The sequence below is a fragment of the Theobroma umbraticum genome, unplaced genomic scaffold, assembly GCF_002168275.2.
Source record: "Theobroma umbraticum cultivar Fairchild unplaced genomic scaffold, ASM216827v3 scaffold_459.0, whole genome shotgun sequence".
Classification (NCBI taxonomy): domain Eukaryota; kingdom Viridiplantae; phylum Streptophyta; class Magnoliopsida; order Malvales; family Malvaceae; genus Theobroma; species Theobroma umbraticum.
This window is the reverse complement of record NW_018397286.1, coordinates 482,934-497,330: the sequence shown is the minus strand read 5'-3', so window position 1 is coordinate 497,330 and position 14,397 is coordinate 482,934. Positions and strand designations below refer to the sequence as shown.

The following is a 14,397-nucleotide window of genomic DNA, read 5'->3' as shown; positions in this document are numbered from 1 at the left end:
GTCTAAGTAATCTTTGAAAAGTTTCCCCTATTTTCGTATCACGTAAAACCCATTCCAAGCTCCGTACTCTTCTCATATAATGATGGTTTTGCGTACCTAAAAACAAGGAAAAATAAAGCTTGAATTAAGACTAGCTTGCTTAGTATTAATATTAGCACAAAAATAAAAAACAACTCTCCGGCAACGGCGCCAAAAACTTGTTGCTTGTTTTTAAATAAATAAATCTTTTACTTGATATGGATTGTGCTCAAAATTTAAATGTGAAATACAAGGATTATGCACAAATGCACATGGTTGCAACAAGTAATATAGTGATAAATAGAGTTGTTGATCCCTCGAGGAATTGATTTACTATTTGTTACTAATTACTAAAATTGTAACAAACTAAGTTTTATCCAAATAACAAGAGGAACAAGTTGTTAAAAGTGAAATAAAATTTACTCTAAAAGTTTACTTTAACCTAAGGATTGCAAGTTAAATGTATAGTAAGGAAACAATATAATTAAGACCTAGGACTATAGTTTCAGCTATTGCTTTGTAAGGATACAAGATCAATCAACTATCTACTTTTTATGAGAATCAATGTTAGTTTAGGTTCCCTAAGCATGCATGGTACTCCGTCGAGTTATCACACAATTACCTAGCTTCATTAACTATCTATATGTCTATAGAACATTCACTAAAGCTAAGTTCACTAAGTTTAGGACCTAGTGACTATGTATGATTAATAAGTATATGTTTATCCTATTAAATAATCACCCACTTAATTTCTTAATATGGGATGAACATACATTACTCAAATTTGGGTCTTTTTAACTAGTCCTTCTCAAGCATCATCTAAAACCCTATACTCAATTTACTAGTGATCAAGTAACAAATGAAACAATAAGCATAAATTTGAATAAACATTGATATTCTCATTAAAACAAGTAAAGAAAGAATCCAAAGGATTCCAACTACACAATAGCATCCACCATAATCCTAGATTAAAAACTCTAGTTCAACATGTTCAAAAGGAAAGAATACATTTCAACAAACAAAAACATTGTTCTACAAAAAGAGTTAGAGAGAGAGAATCAAATCTAGAGTGAGAAAATGTTCTGTTATAGCTTTTGGATCCTCCAGCTCTTGATTCCTCTTCTTTTTTCGTTTTTGTTCTTGCCTCCTTTTGCCCAAAATGGTCTCTCCAAATCCTCTTTTTTCTCAGCGCAAAACTTCCTATGTATACCCCCTCTTTTTTCAGCTTGACCTAAAAACTCATGCAGGAATATTCATTATCTGACGTGTTCCTGTAGCAGTGAGAATGGAATTTCACTGTAGCGAATTTGTTCCTAACTTGGCATTGCAAACAACCTCTTTTTCGCTGCAGCGAAAATCCTTCTGACATGATTTGCCTTGTACCTTGCTGCAACGAAAATGAAAACTTGCTGTAGCGAAAATCTGTCTGACTTGGACAACGCTGCAGCGCTGGAAACTTGCTGCTGCAACGCTGGAGGTTCTGTTTTCATGTTTTTCTCCTTCAAGCTGCTTAGTGCAGAGCTGCTATGGATCTCACTTTCAACTTCATTTTTGGTCATGATTCCTTTTGATTTGAGCCAAGTACTAAACATCAAAGTTGTAGCTCATCCTCTTGGCTTTCCATTGGTTCAAGATTCACTTCGATCGAACATCTATAGCTCAATTTATGCCCTAAAAACTTCAGCATGTTCAATTACTTTTGAGCCCACTTGAACCCTCCTCTGCATTCATGCTCCAAGTCTTTGCATGTCCTTCAACATTAAGGGATTAAATAATCAGAGGCTGAATTCAGAAACTTTTGACAAAAAATTAAGTTAAACTTGCATAAATGGAACTTGACATCACATAAGTTAAATTATTTCTAAAAAGAAAACTAGAAACTACCTTAGGATTAAAAAAACTAGAAGACTTAGCAAAATTAAAGCTCCAAAGATGCCTATGATAGCTCTATATAATAGAGTTATCACTTTACAAGATCTTTGTGAAATTTGGAAAGCAAGCACACTCAAGAAATATAGCAGCAACAAGTAAATGATCTACGTGAGAAGAGAATCAATGAATTTGACAAATGTCCTACATTAACACTCTTACAAAGGTTATGATAACAAATATAATCCATCTTATAAGTGCTTGAACTTATATATATACTTAAGTCCCTAGTCTTGAATTCTTTTTTGTTGCTGATAACAGAGGTTTGATTATGTTCATAATGAAATAGGTTTTGATTATCGCATACATGGCAATAGGGGAACTAAGTGACTGCTGGCATTTGGTGCTTTTAATAAACTTTAGCAAATGATGCAAATGATATAACTATGTAGAAGGAAAGATGATGAATCTATGTTAAGCAGTAATTACCTAGTCAAGTGAGTTGGTACTTGTATCCTTGCAGGGTCTTAAGTTTGTGAAAATAGGAAACTAAAATCTTTTTCAAAATTTGTCAAGAAAAAGCAGATCTCCTCCCCAACTATTTTCTAGGAGACTAAGAGAAAATGAACATCCATTTCCAAAAGTTCAAAGTGGCATAACTAATCAGTAAACTCCAAAAGATTTTATAAAAGTTGAAATTAGCAGAAATGCCTGAAAAAAGCATGTAAATTAAAATTGATGCTGACTAGAAAATACAAACACTTCACAAGTAAATGCAAACTAGAAAAGTAGGAAAATGGAGTTAACTAGAATTCACCTTCAGGTGGGTCCTTCTCATATTTTGTCTCGTTTGATGTGTTAAAAACTCCTTTATATTCACGGTTGCAAAGCATTATTTGAGCTCACAAAGAAAGGAGAACTAATAACAATCGAAGAACAAAGTGAGCCTAAATAGAAATGACTACCTGAATGTTCAGACAATGGAAAGAAATGTGCTACAAACATTAGGATTCGCCCACAAAATACCACATCATTTGCCTATAAAGTCAAGTTCTAGTGAATTAGAAAAATAGATAAATCTTTATTTCAAGATAGGTATATCCAAATTAAAGTAAATCTTGCATAATGCAATTAATTATATCAATAATTAGCACTAAAATATATTTTCAAGAATTATAGAAAAATTATGTACTTATCATAATTAATGTAATACCAATAACAAAAAATTTTCAAATTATACTTGTAAATCTTTATAAACTATAATTCAACCCCAAATGCTGACAACTATTAAGATGGATTGCTTCTGCATACTTCTAGAAACAAAAAGATCAAATATTATTCAAATACCAAGAATTAAAAAACCTCACAACATGAAAAAGCAAAGACAACAAGCAGTCTTTTTTTCCACCCTTAAATCCATCAAATCACTTATACCAAAGCCATTAAAAATCAATCCCAAAAGATTGGATGAAACTAATTTGAGAAATTAGCCCATTAAGATTTGATAAATTAAAGTAGTCAGAACCCAAAGGATGTCACTTTTTCATCATCCTTACCTCAGTGCTTTAGTTTTCTCCTTTTCCATTTTTTTTTTTTCAGATTCTCATTTTAACAACCATGTATTTTAACACTTATCCAAAAACGCAGAAGGCTAGAGAAAAGGAGATCATTTCCAGACAATTTAATAGCACAGAGACACTAATAATGTTGCCATAACTGATACAAATTCTAGTGAGCTCGGTGTCCATACAAGTCTGCACATATATGCGATAATAGGTTTTGCACATACATATAGAGAATGGAAAAATGGTAACTAAGTCAAGCCAACAGAGCATTCAAACTAGAACAGATTTTTGGCAAATTGATATTACAATGATTTAGGATTTAGGATAGCCAAAAAAAACCAAACAATGAACACAGTTAATAAACAAACTAACTGCATAAATTTCAAGTGAATTGACTACAAATCTACTAATATAAACTTGATAAGCTATGTAGCCAAAAGAAGAAAAAAATTGATCCTCATCATTTTTGAATGATTCTTGTCTTTGTCCTCATCATTTTATATACTAGATTAAATTCAAATTCGCCTTTGTAAATTTATGTTTTGAACACAACATAAAAGAAAATTGATATAAACTTAGAACTTTTAATAGAAAACTATATGGCTATGTAACCAATTCATAAGTTAATACTTATAATACCTAGCACACAACAAAATGAATAATAATATTGTTTAGATAGTATATTGAGCTCAAACAAGTAAACAAGAAATCAACAAATTGGTTTGAGCATGCTCATATAAGGGGACAAGATTTACATGAAACCTATTTAGCAAACTGATTCCAAATACTAACAAATTATCAAACATACTCAGCAAAACCAAAATAAACCCAAAAAAAAAAAGAAAAAAAACTTCATACTGACAGGATTTACAGCAATTAACAGTTCTTCAATGGCCTAAATAAAATGAGAGATTTTCACCATGTCGTCCTCCCTTTGCATCTAGTGCCACCTTGTACCAATTCCATGGAACCTCTATCTTCGCGCTCAATCACTACAAAATTTCTCTCAAATTCAAAAACCCTAGAGTGAGAAAGAGAGAAGAGAAGAGAAAATGATTGGGAAGAACCTAGAGGCAAATGAAGTTTTCAAGAGATTTTAAGAAATTGTGATTTGAAGAGAGCGAGAGAGAGATGATTTTCGTTGCTATGAATCAAGGAAGTCAGAAATTCAAATTTCTTTTTCTTTTTCGGTGACAAAAGAAAGAGGGTTCTAAGGATTTCAATTGGAGGAAAGGGTATACACAAGTGTTTGGGCAAAAATCAACAAAAATATTTAAATGGATAGAAATTTTTATTTTTTTTTAACCATTCAGCTGCCACCAACAAAAGAAAAAAAATAATGTGTTGTTTGCTTAATACACTTTATTGAGGTAGTTAAATGAAATTATTTAAGTGTTATTTAAAAATATTTAAATATATTAATTTAAGTGTATCTAAATATTTAACTTATTGATTGATACACTTCCTTTATCTAAAAGAATAGAACTCAAATCCTTTTTCCCTAAAATCAAACAATGAAAAAAAGATCATTACCTCTAAATACCCGAACATAGTTTATTCCCTAACAAAATACTTAGGAATCAATGTGTCACTATTTCTCAATTTAACTAGTCCTACGGATTCAGTCCTAACATTTTTTTAAACAATGGAATTTTAGCATTAAATATATATTAAATATGGTAAAAAGATAACAAAAAAAGGTACTTAATTAAAAGGTTAGAGTTTTAATTAATAATCAAGAGTGTAAGGGGTTGAACCTTCTAACTTTCAATTATTTTAATGAAAAAATAAAATTAACAAAAAAATTGATTTAATCTGTTTAAAATTTTTAAAAAATAAATTTAATTAAAAAGTTGATCAATTATTGACCAATTTAATTTTTTGATAATTGTCCCCCTAATCAAATTGAATAGACCATTGTTTTCGATTCAATTGATCCAATCCGATTTGCTCAACACTGCTCAAACCTAGCGGGCATAAGGTAATAAAAAAGGAAAGTTAGATGAATCTAATTAGGATGTGTCATTCTTATGGAAGGAGTGTACAAAATCTTACTAAATAGAGGGTTTTTGGTTTTGGGTTACTTAATTATATTAGTTTATGTTTGGTATTTTTATTTTACCATTTCATGATTATCGAAAAAATAATTACTTGTCGAGAAGATAATTTAATATAATTAAAAAATATTAATTAAAATTTTTAAGAAATTAGTTTTAATTTTCTAAATTTTCTTTATATATCAAAATGTAAATTTAATACATCGGACCGTGAGTAGGGCGAGACATGTCATGGCCTTCCTCTTCGAGCCATAGCGAAGGCCCATTGTCGGGAGTAGTAAGTATAGTACATGGCCGCCCAAAAACAAAGGCGAGCTGTCTGCGGAGCAAAACATTCTCTCCACTCTTCTAAGACTAAGAGAGTATCCAAGAAAGATGATGAAATTATGGCGCTCCAGGTATTTTTTTCCTGGTTTATTTCTCGCTGAAAATTTAATCTCTTTGGGACATTTTAAGATTTTATGGTGCTTAGCAGAATGAAGTTGTCTGTTCCTAGGTCTCATTTTCTTTTATAGTTTCAATCATCGGTTCAGGTTTTTGGGCAGTGTGAATTTTGCATATTTATTTAACAGTTTAAAGTTGTTAGGAGCATTCTTTCTAAGTAAATTCTGATTTTCAGGCAATGGGTTTTCAATTTTACATGGAAAAATCTCATTACTGAGTAGAACCGATTGCTGACTTTGATATGGGCACTGAACCCTTTTCAAGTTGATTTTTTTTACTGGGGCATTGTTTTTGACTGTAAGCAGGAACCTTTCTTCCCAAACACTGCTATCTGTGAAGGGGGGTGATGTTAGAGATGCTTTATGGTCTCATGCTTTCGAATCCCGAGCGGCCATTTCAACTTCGATACATGATTCTGCTGCCAAAGGTCTTTAATGCATTCTTTTCTTTGGATTTGGTTTTCCTATATTGGCTAATTATGGCTTGTGTTTGTGATTGTTTAAGTCCTTTTCCGCATATGAACTTGCAGGAAATTCTACCGCTCGCGTGATTGCTCCTTATACAGTATACAAGGGAAAAGCTGCATTCTCTGTTACTCCTCTTCTACCAACTTTCAGTAAAATAGATGTATGCTTGAATTCCCCTCCATTACACCTTTTCCTAAATATTACTAACATTTTTCTTTCTCTCAAAGTTCTTTTTTGTGTGCCTCCCTCAACCTTTGTAAATATTACCATATATATCTTGCTGAGGGCTCCAATGCTGCTTTTCATTTTGCCACATGTTAATAGTCTGGTAACCTTAAACTTGATCGCCGTGGGGCTATGATGTTGACTTTCTGGCCTGCTGTTGGTGAGCGCAAGTATGATTGGGAAAAGAGACAGGTAATGTTTTCAAATTGTTCCCTCATTAAACTTTTAGTGCATTGATAAGTAAAGCCCTAAACCCTGAAAACTTCATTTTTCTGCATCAAGAGATTATACATAGATTTTCACTTTGACTGAGCCCAAAAAGAAAAAACAAAGATTATACATAGATTTATCATGCATTTAACTGGAGAATTTTTGTCTATGATACACTTTGTCTCTGTCTTGTCTCTCTGCTCTTGACCTCCCCCTATTATGTTGCTAAGCATATTGATTTCTTTAACATTTTGCAGAGATTTGCTTTGTCACCAACAGAGGTTGGGTCTTTGATTAGCATGGGTGCTCATGATGTGTCTGAATTCTTCCATGACCCTTCAATGCTATCAAGGTCTGGTTCCGCATTTGTTTTTTCCCCATATATTTTTAGTTGGAAGCAACTCTAATTTCTATTAATTATTAGTGCACATTTGTGTGCTTTGAAAAAAAGCTATAGCTTGCATTATGCTAGCTTTTTTATTTTTAATGTTTTAAGTTGACAAAATAATTTGTGCTACAGTAACGCTGGTCAAGTAAGCAAGAAGCTATATATTAAGGCACTTGATGGTGGTAATGGCTACATGATTTCTTTGAGTAAGTAACCTATCTCTAATTACTTGCTTTGTTTTCAACTTTAATATTGCTTTCTCTCGAAGCAACATTTTGTTTTATTTTTGCTAATTTTTGTCTTTTAAGAGCTGGACATTATTTCCAAAATTCTTTGCAAGAAAGAGTAGCATTATTGTAAAGAACAGATATTTATAGTTTAGCAGGATAGGAACTTTTTGTTATCACCTATGTCCTCCAAACATTAAAGAGTTGATTTTTTATGAAATTAGATTAATCTTGGTGAGATCTCAGCCCCTAGACCACTAACCTATTGTTCTTGGATTATTTGGTTCATGCAACTTGGTGTGCCTGGAAGGGGCACAATGAGAGGTATTTAAAACTTATTGTTAAGCCAAAATATTGTAGTGAATCAGTCAATCAATTTCAATGGCTGAACAAGAATACATGTTCATAATCTCTTGATGGATTTTCTGTTTTTCCATATCATATTGTTTCTTGACTAGTTAATTTTTTTAGCCCATGTTGCTTTGTCTTAGCAGAAATTATAACTGAAGCAAGCCGTAGGTTGTTTCTGACAGACCAACTCTTGACTAGTTTTAGAGAGATGAAAATGCTCCTGTTGGGTGGCTGGGAACAGGTTCCTAAGAATCGAAGGTTTACAGATAGTTGAATGGGATTGGTGCTACAAGTGTTTAGAAATTCCCAAAAATAAAATGGCATGCCAAGGGGTGGGATGAAACAATTGGTATAAACTGCCCTTTAAGAAGGGCTGCTGGGTTTGACTGGGATTTCTGGAGTGCTTCATTTAATGAACCTATCCTCAAAATACTAGGCATGAAAGCATGCTGCCTGGAATGCCTGATCTCATGATTATTTTTACCAAAGGAGAGCAGGGAGATTTTGGTGGATTTTTGAAAGGTTGGTGAGTGCTGAGTTAATTTATGCAGTGAGAAATCTGGGCTTGACAGGTTTATGAATCAAGTGGGGCCGTAATTGTGTAGGACAATATTAATCTTTGTGACAGCTTTTCCTAAGATTGCTTGAAAGGATAAGGGTTAGGGTTGATTGACAGAAAATAGGTACATATATGGGAACAGAAACGTCTATTATGTATGTACATACATCTAGGGGTTTAGAGCTCCTACTCATATTCAGGTTATAGAGAAATTTTGAGATTTGCTTGGACCAAATGTCTTTGTCATCTTGGTGATAAGGAAGCCTTATGGCTAATCTTTTCCACAACAATAAGAAAAGTTTATTCTCTGTTGGCTTGGATGTCATCTTGGGATGGGTCCTTTCAGATTCGCAATCAGTGTTCTTTTGTATTCTGAAATGGGGAAAAGAAAAGAGTATTGCATATATGTCATTGGACAATGCTATCAAACTAAAATTGCTTCTTATGCTCTTTTTATTGCTGCTTATGCAGTAAAAGGCTAGCCAGAAGCATGTGTAGTTGTTCAGGCATGGTGAGATGTGAAAACACAACTGAGATCCCCCTAGAGGAGGCACTTAAGCAAGGCCTTTGTCTTGAATACCTTGGTTACGGCCTCAAATGTCATTTAGGCAAGTCTAACCACATTTATGATTTTTGCAATAATTTGTCAATATTTGTCATTTAGGCATTCATCACCCATATGTATGGGAATTTCGTTAAAAGCATTATTCTTCCCTTTAAAATGTAAAAATTAATCAATGATGGAAAGAGTAGTAGATCATCATCTCCAAAGGTACTTGTGCAATGCTCTGCTACACCTTTTGGAGTAATAAGAGACTTTTTGAAAGTGCAGAACAAATTGAAAGTTCTTTCTTTTGTATTTCTCCCCTATACTATGTTTCCCAAATTCTAGGCAACTATTATTAGTTTATATATGAACAAAGCAATCTACAACGTAAAATTTAATGGCAACAGATGGTAACTAGTATTGAACTTATTTCTTTGTCAGAGTGTTCTCTGTAAGTTTTAACTTTTTCTGCAATTTCTTTGCAGCTGTTTCCAACAACCTTCTAAAATCCAATGAGCGGTTTAACGTTCCTATCACGACAGCCGAATTTGCTGTATTGAAGACAGCTTGCAGTGTATGATATGATAACTAACTCAACTTTCTTGCTGTCTCCATGATTTAACTGGAATTCTTATCCTATTAGTGTAAATAATGATTGTGGGTGTCTGTGTGAGTTTAAATATTTGTGAGAGATTAGGCTGATAATCAGTAAATTACCTCATTAGTCATATTAGGAATCAGGACTAGAGGCCCTTTTTCAATATTCTGAAAATGCATAAAGAAAATATACTTTTTGCATGTGCAGGCTACATGCACACACACACTCACACACACGTATAGTTCAGAAAACCCCTGATGCTCTACATATTTTGCAGCCTATTATTAAAGATGTGATATTTGACTTTTGTTAGAGGATAGTACTCTTGTCATTCAATGCTAGGCATGGGGTTTAAGAGCTGCGGGACTTATGCAGCTCTTAAATTAGTCTAATAGGTTTATTTCTTTGATAAGTAGCATTATTTTACCTTTTTCTTTCCTAGATAACAGTTAACACTATTGTACTGCCATGATGGAATGTAAGTCAAGTTGATTTGTTAGATTTCTCTTAATTTCATGATATGCCAACGTTTGAATTTAGTTCAGACTGAAATATTATACTGGTGATTATAGCAAATGATTATAAACCTTCTTTGAGCTGATAAGTTGATTAATGATAAGCTTCGTTTTCTTTTAGCCAGTGATTTTGAGTTGGTCCATTCTGGTGGACTTACTGTTTCCTTGCCATGTGGTTTTAAAAGCGAATGACTTTTGGCATGATTTCTCTATTACTTGGTGAGCAACCTATGTAGTTTTGTCAAGGGCAGCATGAAATTATTCCTTGTTTTGGTCTTGCACAGTTTGCATTGCCCCACATCATTGGCTGGGATTGGTTGACCAATCGTTCACATAAAGGCATAGAGGGGAGTTCATCAAAGGTGAATCCGAAGCTTTTGGATTTGGAGTGGGATAGATGAAGTGATGAAAATCTAAGTAGAAAGTTTTTGGCGCTGCCTATTCTGCTTCCTTATATTTTGCAAATATGATATGGACTTGCTGAACACTCTACCTTATTTTGTGTCTTTTGTTTTTATTTGATTTGACCTTATTCTGTTTTTGTTAGCTGAAACCTGTACTATATTGTACTTGTCGTGACTGGTGACAGCAGTGCTATTTTCAGTTATAGGTTGACCCGTAAGGTTTTGCATGAACTAGATTTAATATGCACATGGCACGTAATTCTATTTTCCATGCTTTTATATTTTTGATTTTTCAAACTTTTGCGAAAGCAACATTCTTTCCAGAATATAAAAGAGTTGAATGAGTGAGATGTGAGTGATTGTTAATAAGTTGGACTTTAAAATCTTGGTATGGGATTGTAATGTTGTGATTTGTCATCAAAGATGGAGGGAGATTGTGATAGTTATTTCGCATTTTATATGAGTGTGATTGGTAAGGTTTATATAAGGCTTGGAATAATCAATTATTAGTAATAATTTATAAGTATGCATATTAACACATGAGTACTAGATGGAGTTGTGGCAACTTCAAATCATAAATATAATTCTATAAATCATGTATTAACTAGTTTATGTATCCAAAAATTATATCTTTTATGTAGATTGATTTTAACCTACAAAATTCCTGTAGATGACCTTTTCCAGTTTTATCTGAGTGAGTTGTGGGTTTATGCGACTATTTTTGGGCAAAGGCTGGGAAAAGAGTTGTTGCACCTAAGCCTCATTGGTTAAACTGCCCTAGTAAAACCTTTTGATTATTGGATAGTCTTTATGCTTCTGGCTGCTAAAATGGTGCTGTTTCGCCTGATGGGTGCATTGCTATAGATGTAGTCCTTTCAGATTTGACTGAACAGGACGTACTGGAGATGAGAGCTCACGTACAAGTGCTAACTTGTTTAATATGATGTAAATGAACTGTCAAATGGTTGTATGAGCAAGAGAAAAGCTTCTGGTTTCTCTGTATTAGATGAGATGCCATTATCTGATATCTGGACATTTGTTGTTCCGTCAAAGAATTTGGCGCATATCTTATGCTTTTCTATAGGTTACCTGGCAAGTGTCGATATATAGGTTACTGGGTGAGACAAGCTCAAGTCATCAGTGTGCTGTTTTCAGTGTCATCTTGCCATTGGGAGAAGAAAAGTTAAAATTCTAGTTATTTACAATAACTCCTGGGATTGGGAAATGAATGGAACAAGCCACACTGACTATGCTTGTAATTCAGCTGGCTGAGGTGTAATGATGTTCACTTGGATAAACTTGAGTTTCCCCTAAAAAAGCGAATAATAACTAATGCAATTTTAATCAATAGAATTTAAAAATTAAGTCGAAATATGAGTTACAGCTCAAGTAATTACATAACTGAATCAAACACAGTAAATAAACAATATTGAGTCTATTACATTATAACCAGAGATAGTTTTCTCTCGTTCAATACAAATTCACTCGGTCTATATTAAAGTTGAAATGCATAGTAGTGAAGATAACTATGAAAGCCAAAACCAGACCTTAACCCTTTTTTTTAAAAAAAAAAAAATTAAAGACTTCCATGATGGAAGCAAAACTATTTTTAGCCTAATTATTGCTGCTCAATTATACATTCATCTATTGATTTGACATAACAAAGGCATCAAGTTATGGCTTAGGATGTTTTGGGGTTGGGGTTGGATGAGTTGTGACTCCATGGTAGTCAATGTAGTAAACGAGGTCCTCCATATTGTCATTGCTATGGCTCCTTGAATATCTGAGCGCCATGGAATCTGTCGCTGCTGATTGTAAAGCCACGTCAACCGCCACCTGCATGGATGTGTAGTGAAAATTATTTTGTTCACATAATAATTGGTACATCTGCAAACGAGTTTCCATCCTGAAATAAATTTTCCCAAGAACCTAAAGGATATACTAGCTATTACCTCTGATTTAAGATACCTGTTTTGGTGATCAGGCAATGGCATCTTCAATCCCCTCAGTGATCTCCTTCCTGTAAGGAAGATTGAAGAAGGAGAAGAAGCAAGATTCGGAAATTCATTATACGGAGACAAAAGATACAAAACAGCTGTGAGGAGACACAATAAGATGAAATGCGGAGGCCTCATTGTTTATTGCAGAAATAACAACTTTATATCCCATTCATGGATGAACTGGAAATGTGTTAAAACATTATTGTATTTATACAGGAGATTTTCAATGCAATTGATGTTGAGAGGGGGAGAGAGAAGTGATTCTCAATTATTGTTTGGAGGGCTTGGGAAACATGTCTGAGCCAATGCCCATGATTCTGTTGCTTGCAAGACTGGGAGAACTCTGGAGTCTGAGACCAACAAGACCCTCCAAGACCATCTGTCTCCTTACTGTTGTATGATCATTTCTGCTGTTAAATTGCTTGGCTTCTTGATTACATATGTTTTTACTGGACAATTATAAGGCTCAGAATGCATTATTCAAGAAGGAAATTAAGAGATGTCACTGGACTGGTTTACTACAAAACCAAGCATTGAACAAGTCCTATGCTTGATTGTTGCAGATAGGGTTCACGTGGCTGTTCCATGTGAAACAAAGCAACTCACCCTTGAATTATTAATCCATGTTTTGTCTTCACCAATGAAGACAAAATGTGAAATGCCATCCTTTGTCTGTTGTTGCCATCTTGAATTCCTGATTCTTGGAAGTTTAACACTAAAAAAAAATTATCATCGGAAATTTTTACAAGTAATAGTAAAGATTTCGTCGGTATATATTATTGATAAAAATTATAATGAAAATTTTTGTCAAAATTTCATCAGCAATTGCGAAATATTCAGTAGGTAATTTACACAAGAAGTATTCCATCACAATTCAGTCAGTAATAGATTTGATCTGTTGGTCAATCTTTAGTCAATAATGAAAGAAATCTATCAAAATATTTTATCGGTATTATCAATGAAAATTTTCGTCGATAATTCTATCAACAACTTATTTTTTTCTCAAATTAAAATTTAAATTAACAATATAAACTTTAGTTTTAATATTGGAGAAGTCTGTAAAAGCCAAAGTTGTGGCTTCCTCCAATAGCCGGAGAGATCACAGCAACTTCAACTCTAAGTTTAGAAAAATTCATTTTTTTTAACATAATTCAAAAGAATGCCATTGATTATATAAAACTAGTGAGTTATCTTTTCTCAATTCAATAGCATTCCTCATTATCTTAAGAAAAAGGACTTTTTTTAGCCTAAAGTTGATGAGATTGCTATGATACGCATCTCTTTGGCCACTATAAGAAGCATATGGCTCTAGCTTTTTCAAACCTCTATTTATCTAATATTAAAACTAAAGCTTAGATTATTAATCTAAATTTTAATTTGAACGAAAATTAAATAAAATTTCACTCACACATACCACATAACTTTCAGTTGCAAACCAGGTCATGTTGTCACGAGGTGATTCTTCAGACCACCCTCCGTGCGGCCTTGGGTTCAACCCTTATCCCAGTACTAGAACCCAAGTCAGCCTTGATGCTCAGCACCCGCCCAGCAAGCACTCAGCACACCCACACGCAACCCACTATTTTTCGGTCAGTCGGAATACTCACACATCCACACAATGGCTTTAAGCCGGCAAGCAAACTTGCATAAAAGGGAAAGGAAGAAAAGAGAAGAGAATGATGGAAAAAGAAAAACTGAACTTCTATTGAATGAATTACACAAAGTAAAAAGGGTTATTTATAGTCAATTTTCCCCCAAATATTTCCCTCCAAAATATTTCCTTCCTAAATATTTAGAAGGGAAGCTAAAATTTCCAGCAGCTCAATACATCAAAAGAGTGGGTCTGGTGGGCTGGCACCCTCTTAGGCCCCTCGGTGGGACTGGCCCCCGCACAGGCTGTGTGCTTGGGCGCTGGCAGGCTAGTGCGCAGAGGCCGCGCGTAGGCAGTCTATC

General features: G+C 33.9%; 1 protein-coding gene and 2 long non-coding RNA genes across 3 annotated transcripts; 1 reads left to right on the top strand and 2 right to left on the bottom strand.

Annotated features, from left to right (window-relative positions):
- Positions 1–885: 885 nt before the first annotated feature.
- Positions 886–4,806, bottom strand: LOC110428512 (uncharacterized). The gene is made up of 2 exons (XR_002446467.2): positions 2,705–4,806; positions 886–1,769 (listed from the first exon to the last, which is right to left on the bottom strand). It is a non-coding gene; the product is annotated as an uncharacterized LOC110428512 (long non-coding RNA).
- A 930-nt stretch (positions 4,807–5,736) lies between these two features.
- Positions 5,737–10,723, top strand: ATWHY2 (WHIRLY 2). Its single transcript, XM_021444339.2, has 8 exons — positions 5,737–5,907; positions 6,259–6,380; positions 6,483–6,580; positions 6,745–6,837; positions 7,113–7,207; positions 7,376–7,449; positions 9,413–9,501; positions 10,325–10,723. The coding sequence occupies exons 1-8, from the start codon at positions 5,885–5,887 to the stop codon at positions 10,439–10,441; spliced, it is 711 nt and encodes a 236-aa protein (XP_021300014.1). The 5' UTR covers positions 5,737–5,884; the 3' UTR covers positions 10,442–10,723.
- A 1,141-nt stretch (positions 10,724–11,864) lies between these two features.
- LOC110428503 (uncharacterized) lies at positions 11,865–13,042 on the bottom strand. The gene is made up of 2 exons (XR_016352214.1): positions 12,397–13,042; positions 11,865–12,280 (listed from the first exon to the last, which is right to left on the bottom strand). It is a non-coding gene; the product is annotated as an uncharacterized LOC110428503 (long non-coding RNA).
- Positions 13,043–14,397: the final 1,355 nt, after the last annotated feature.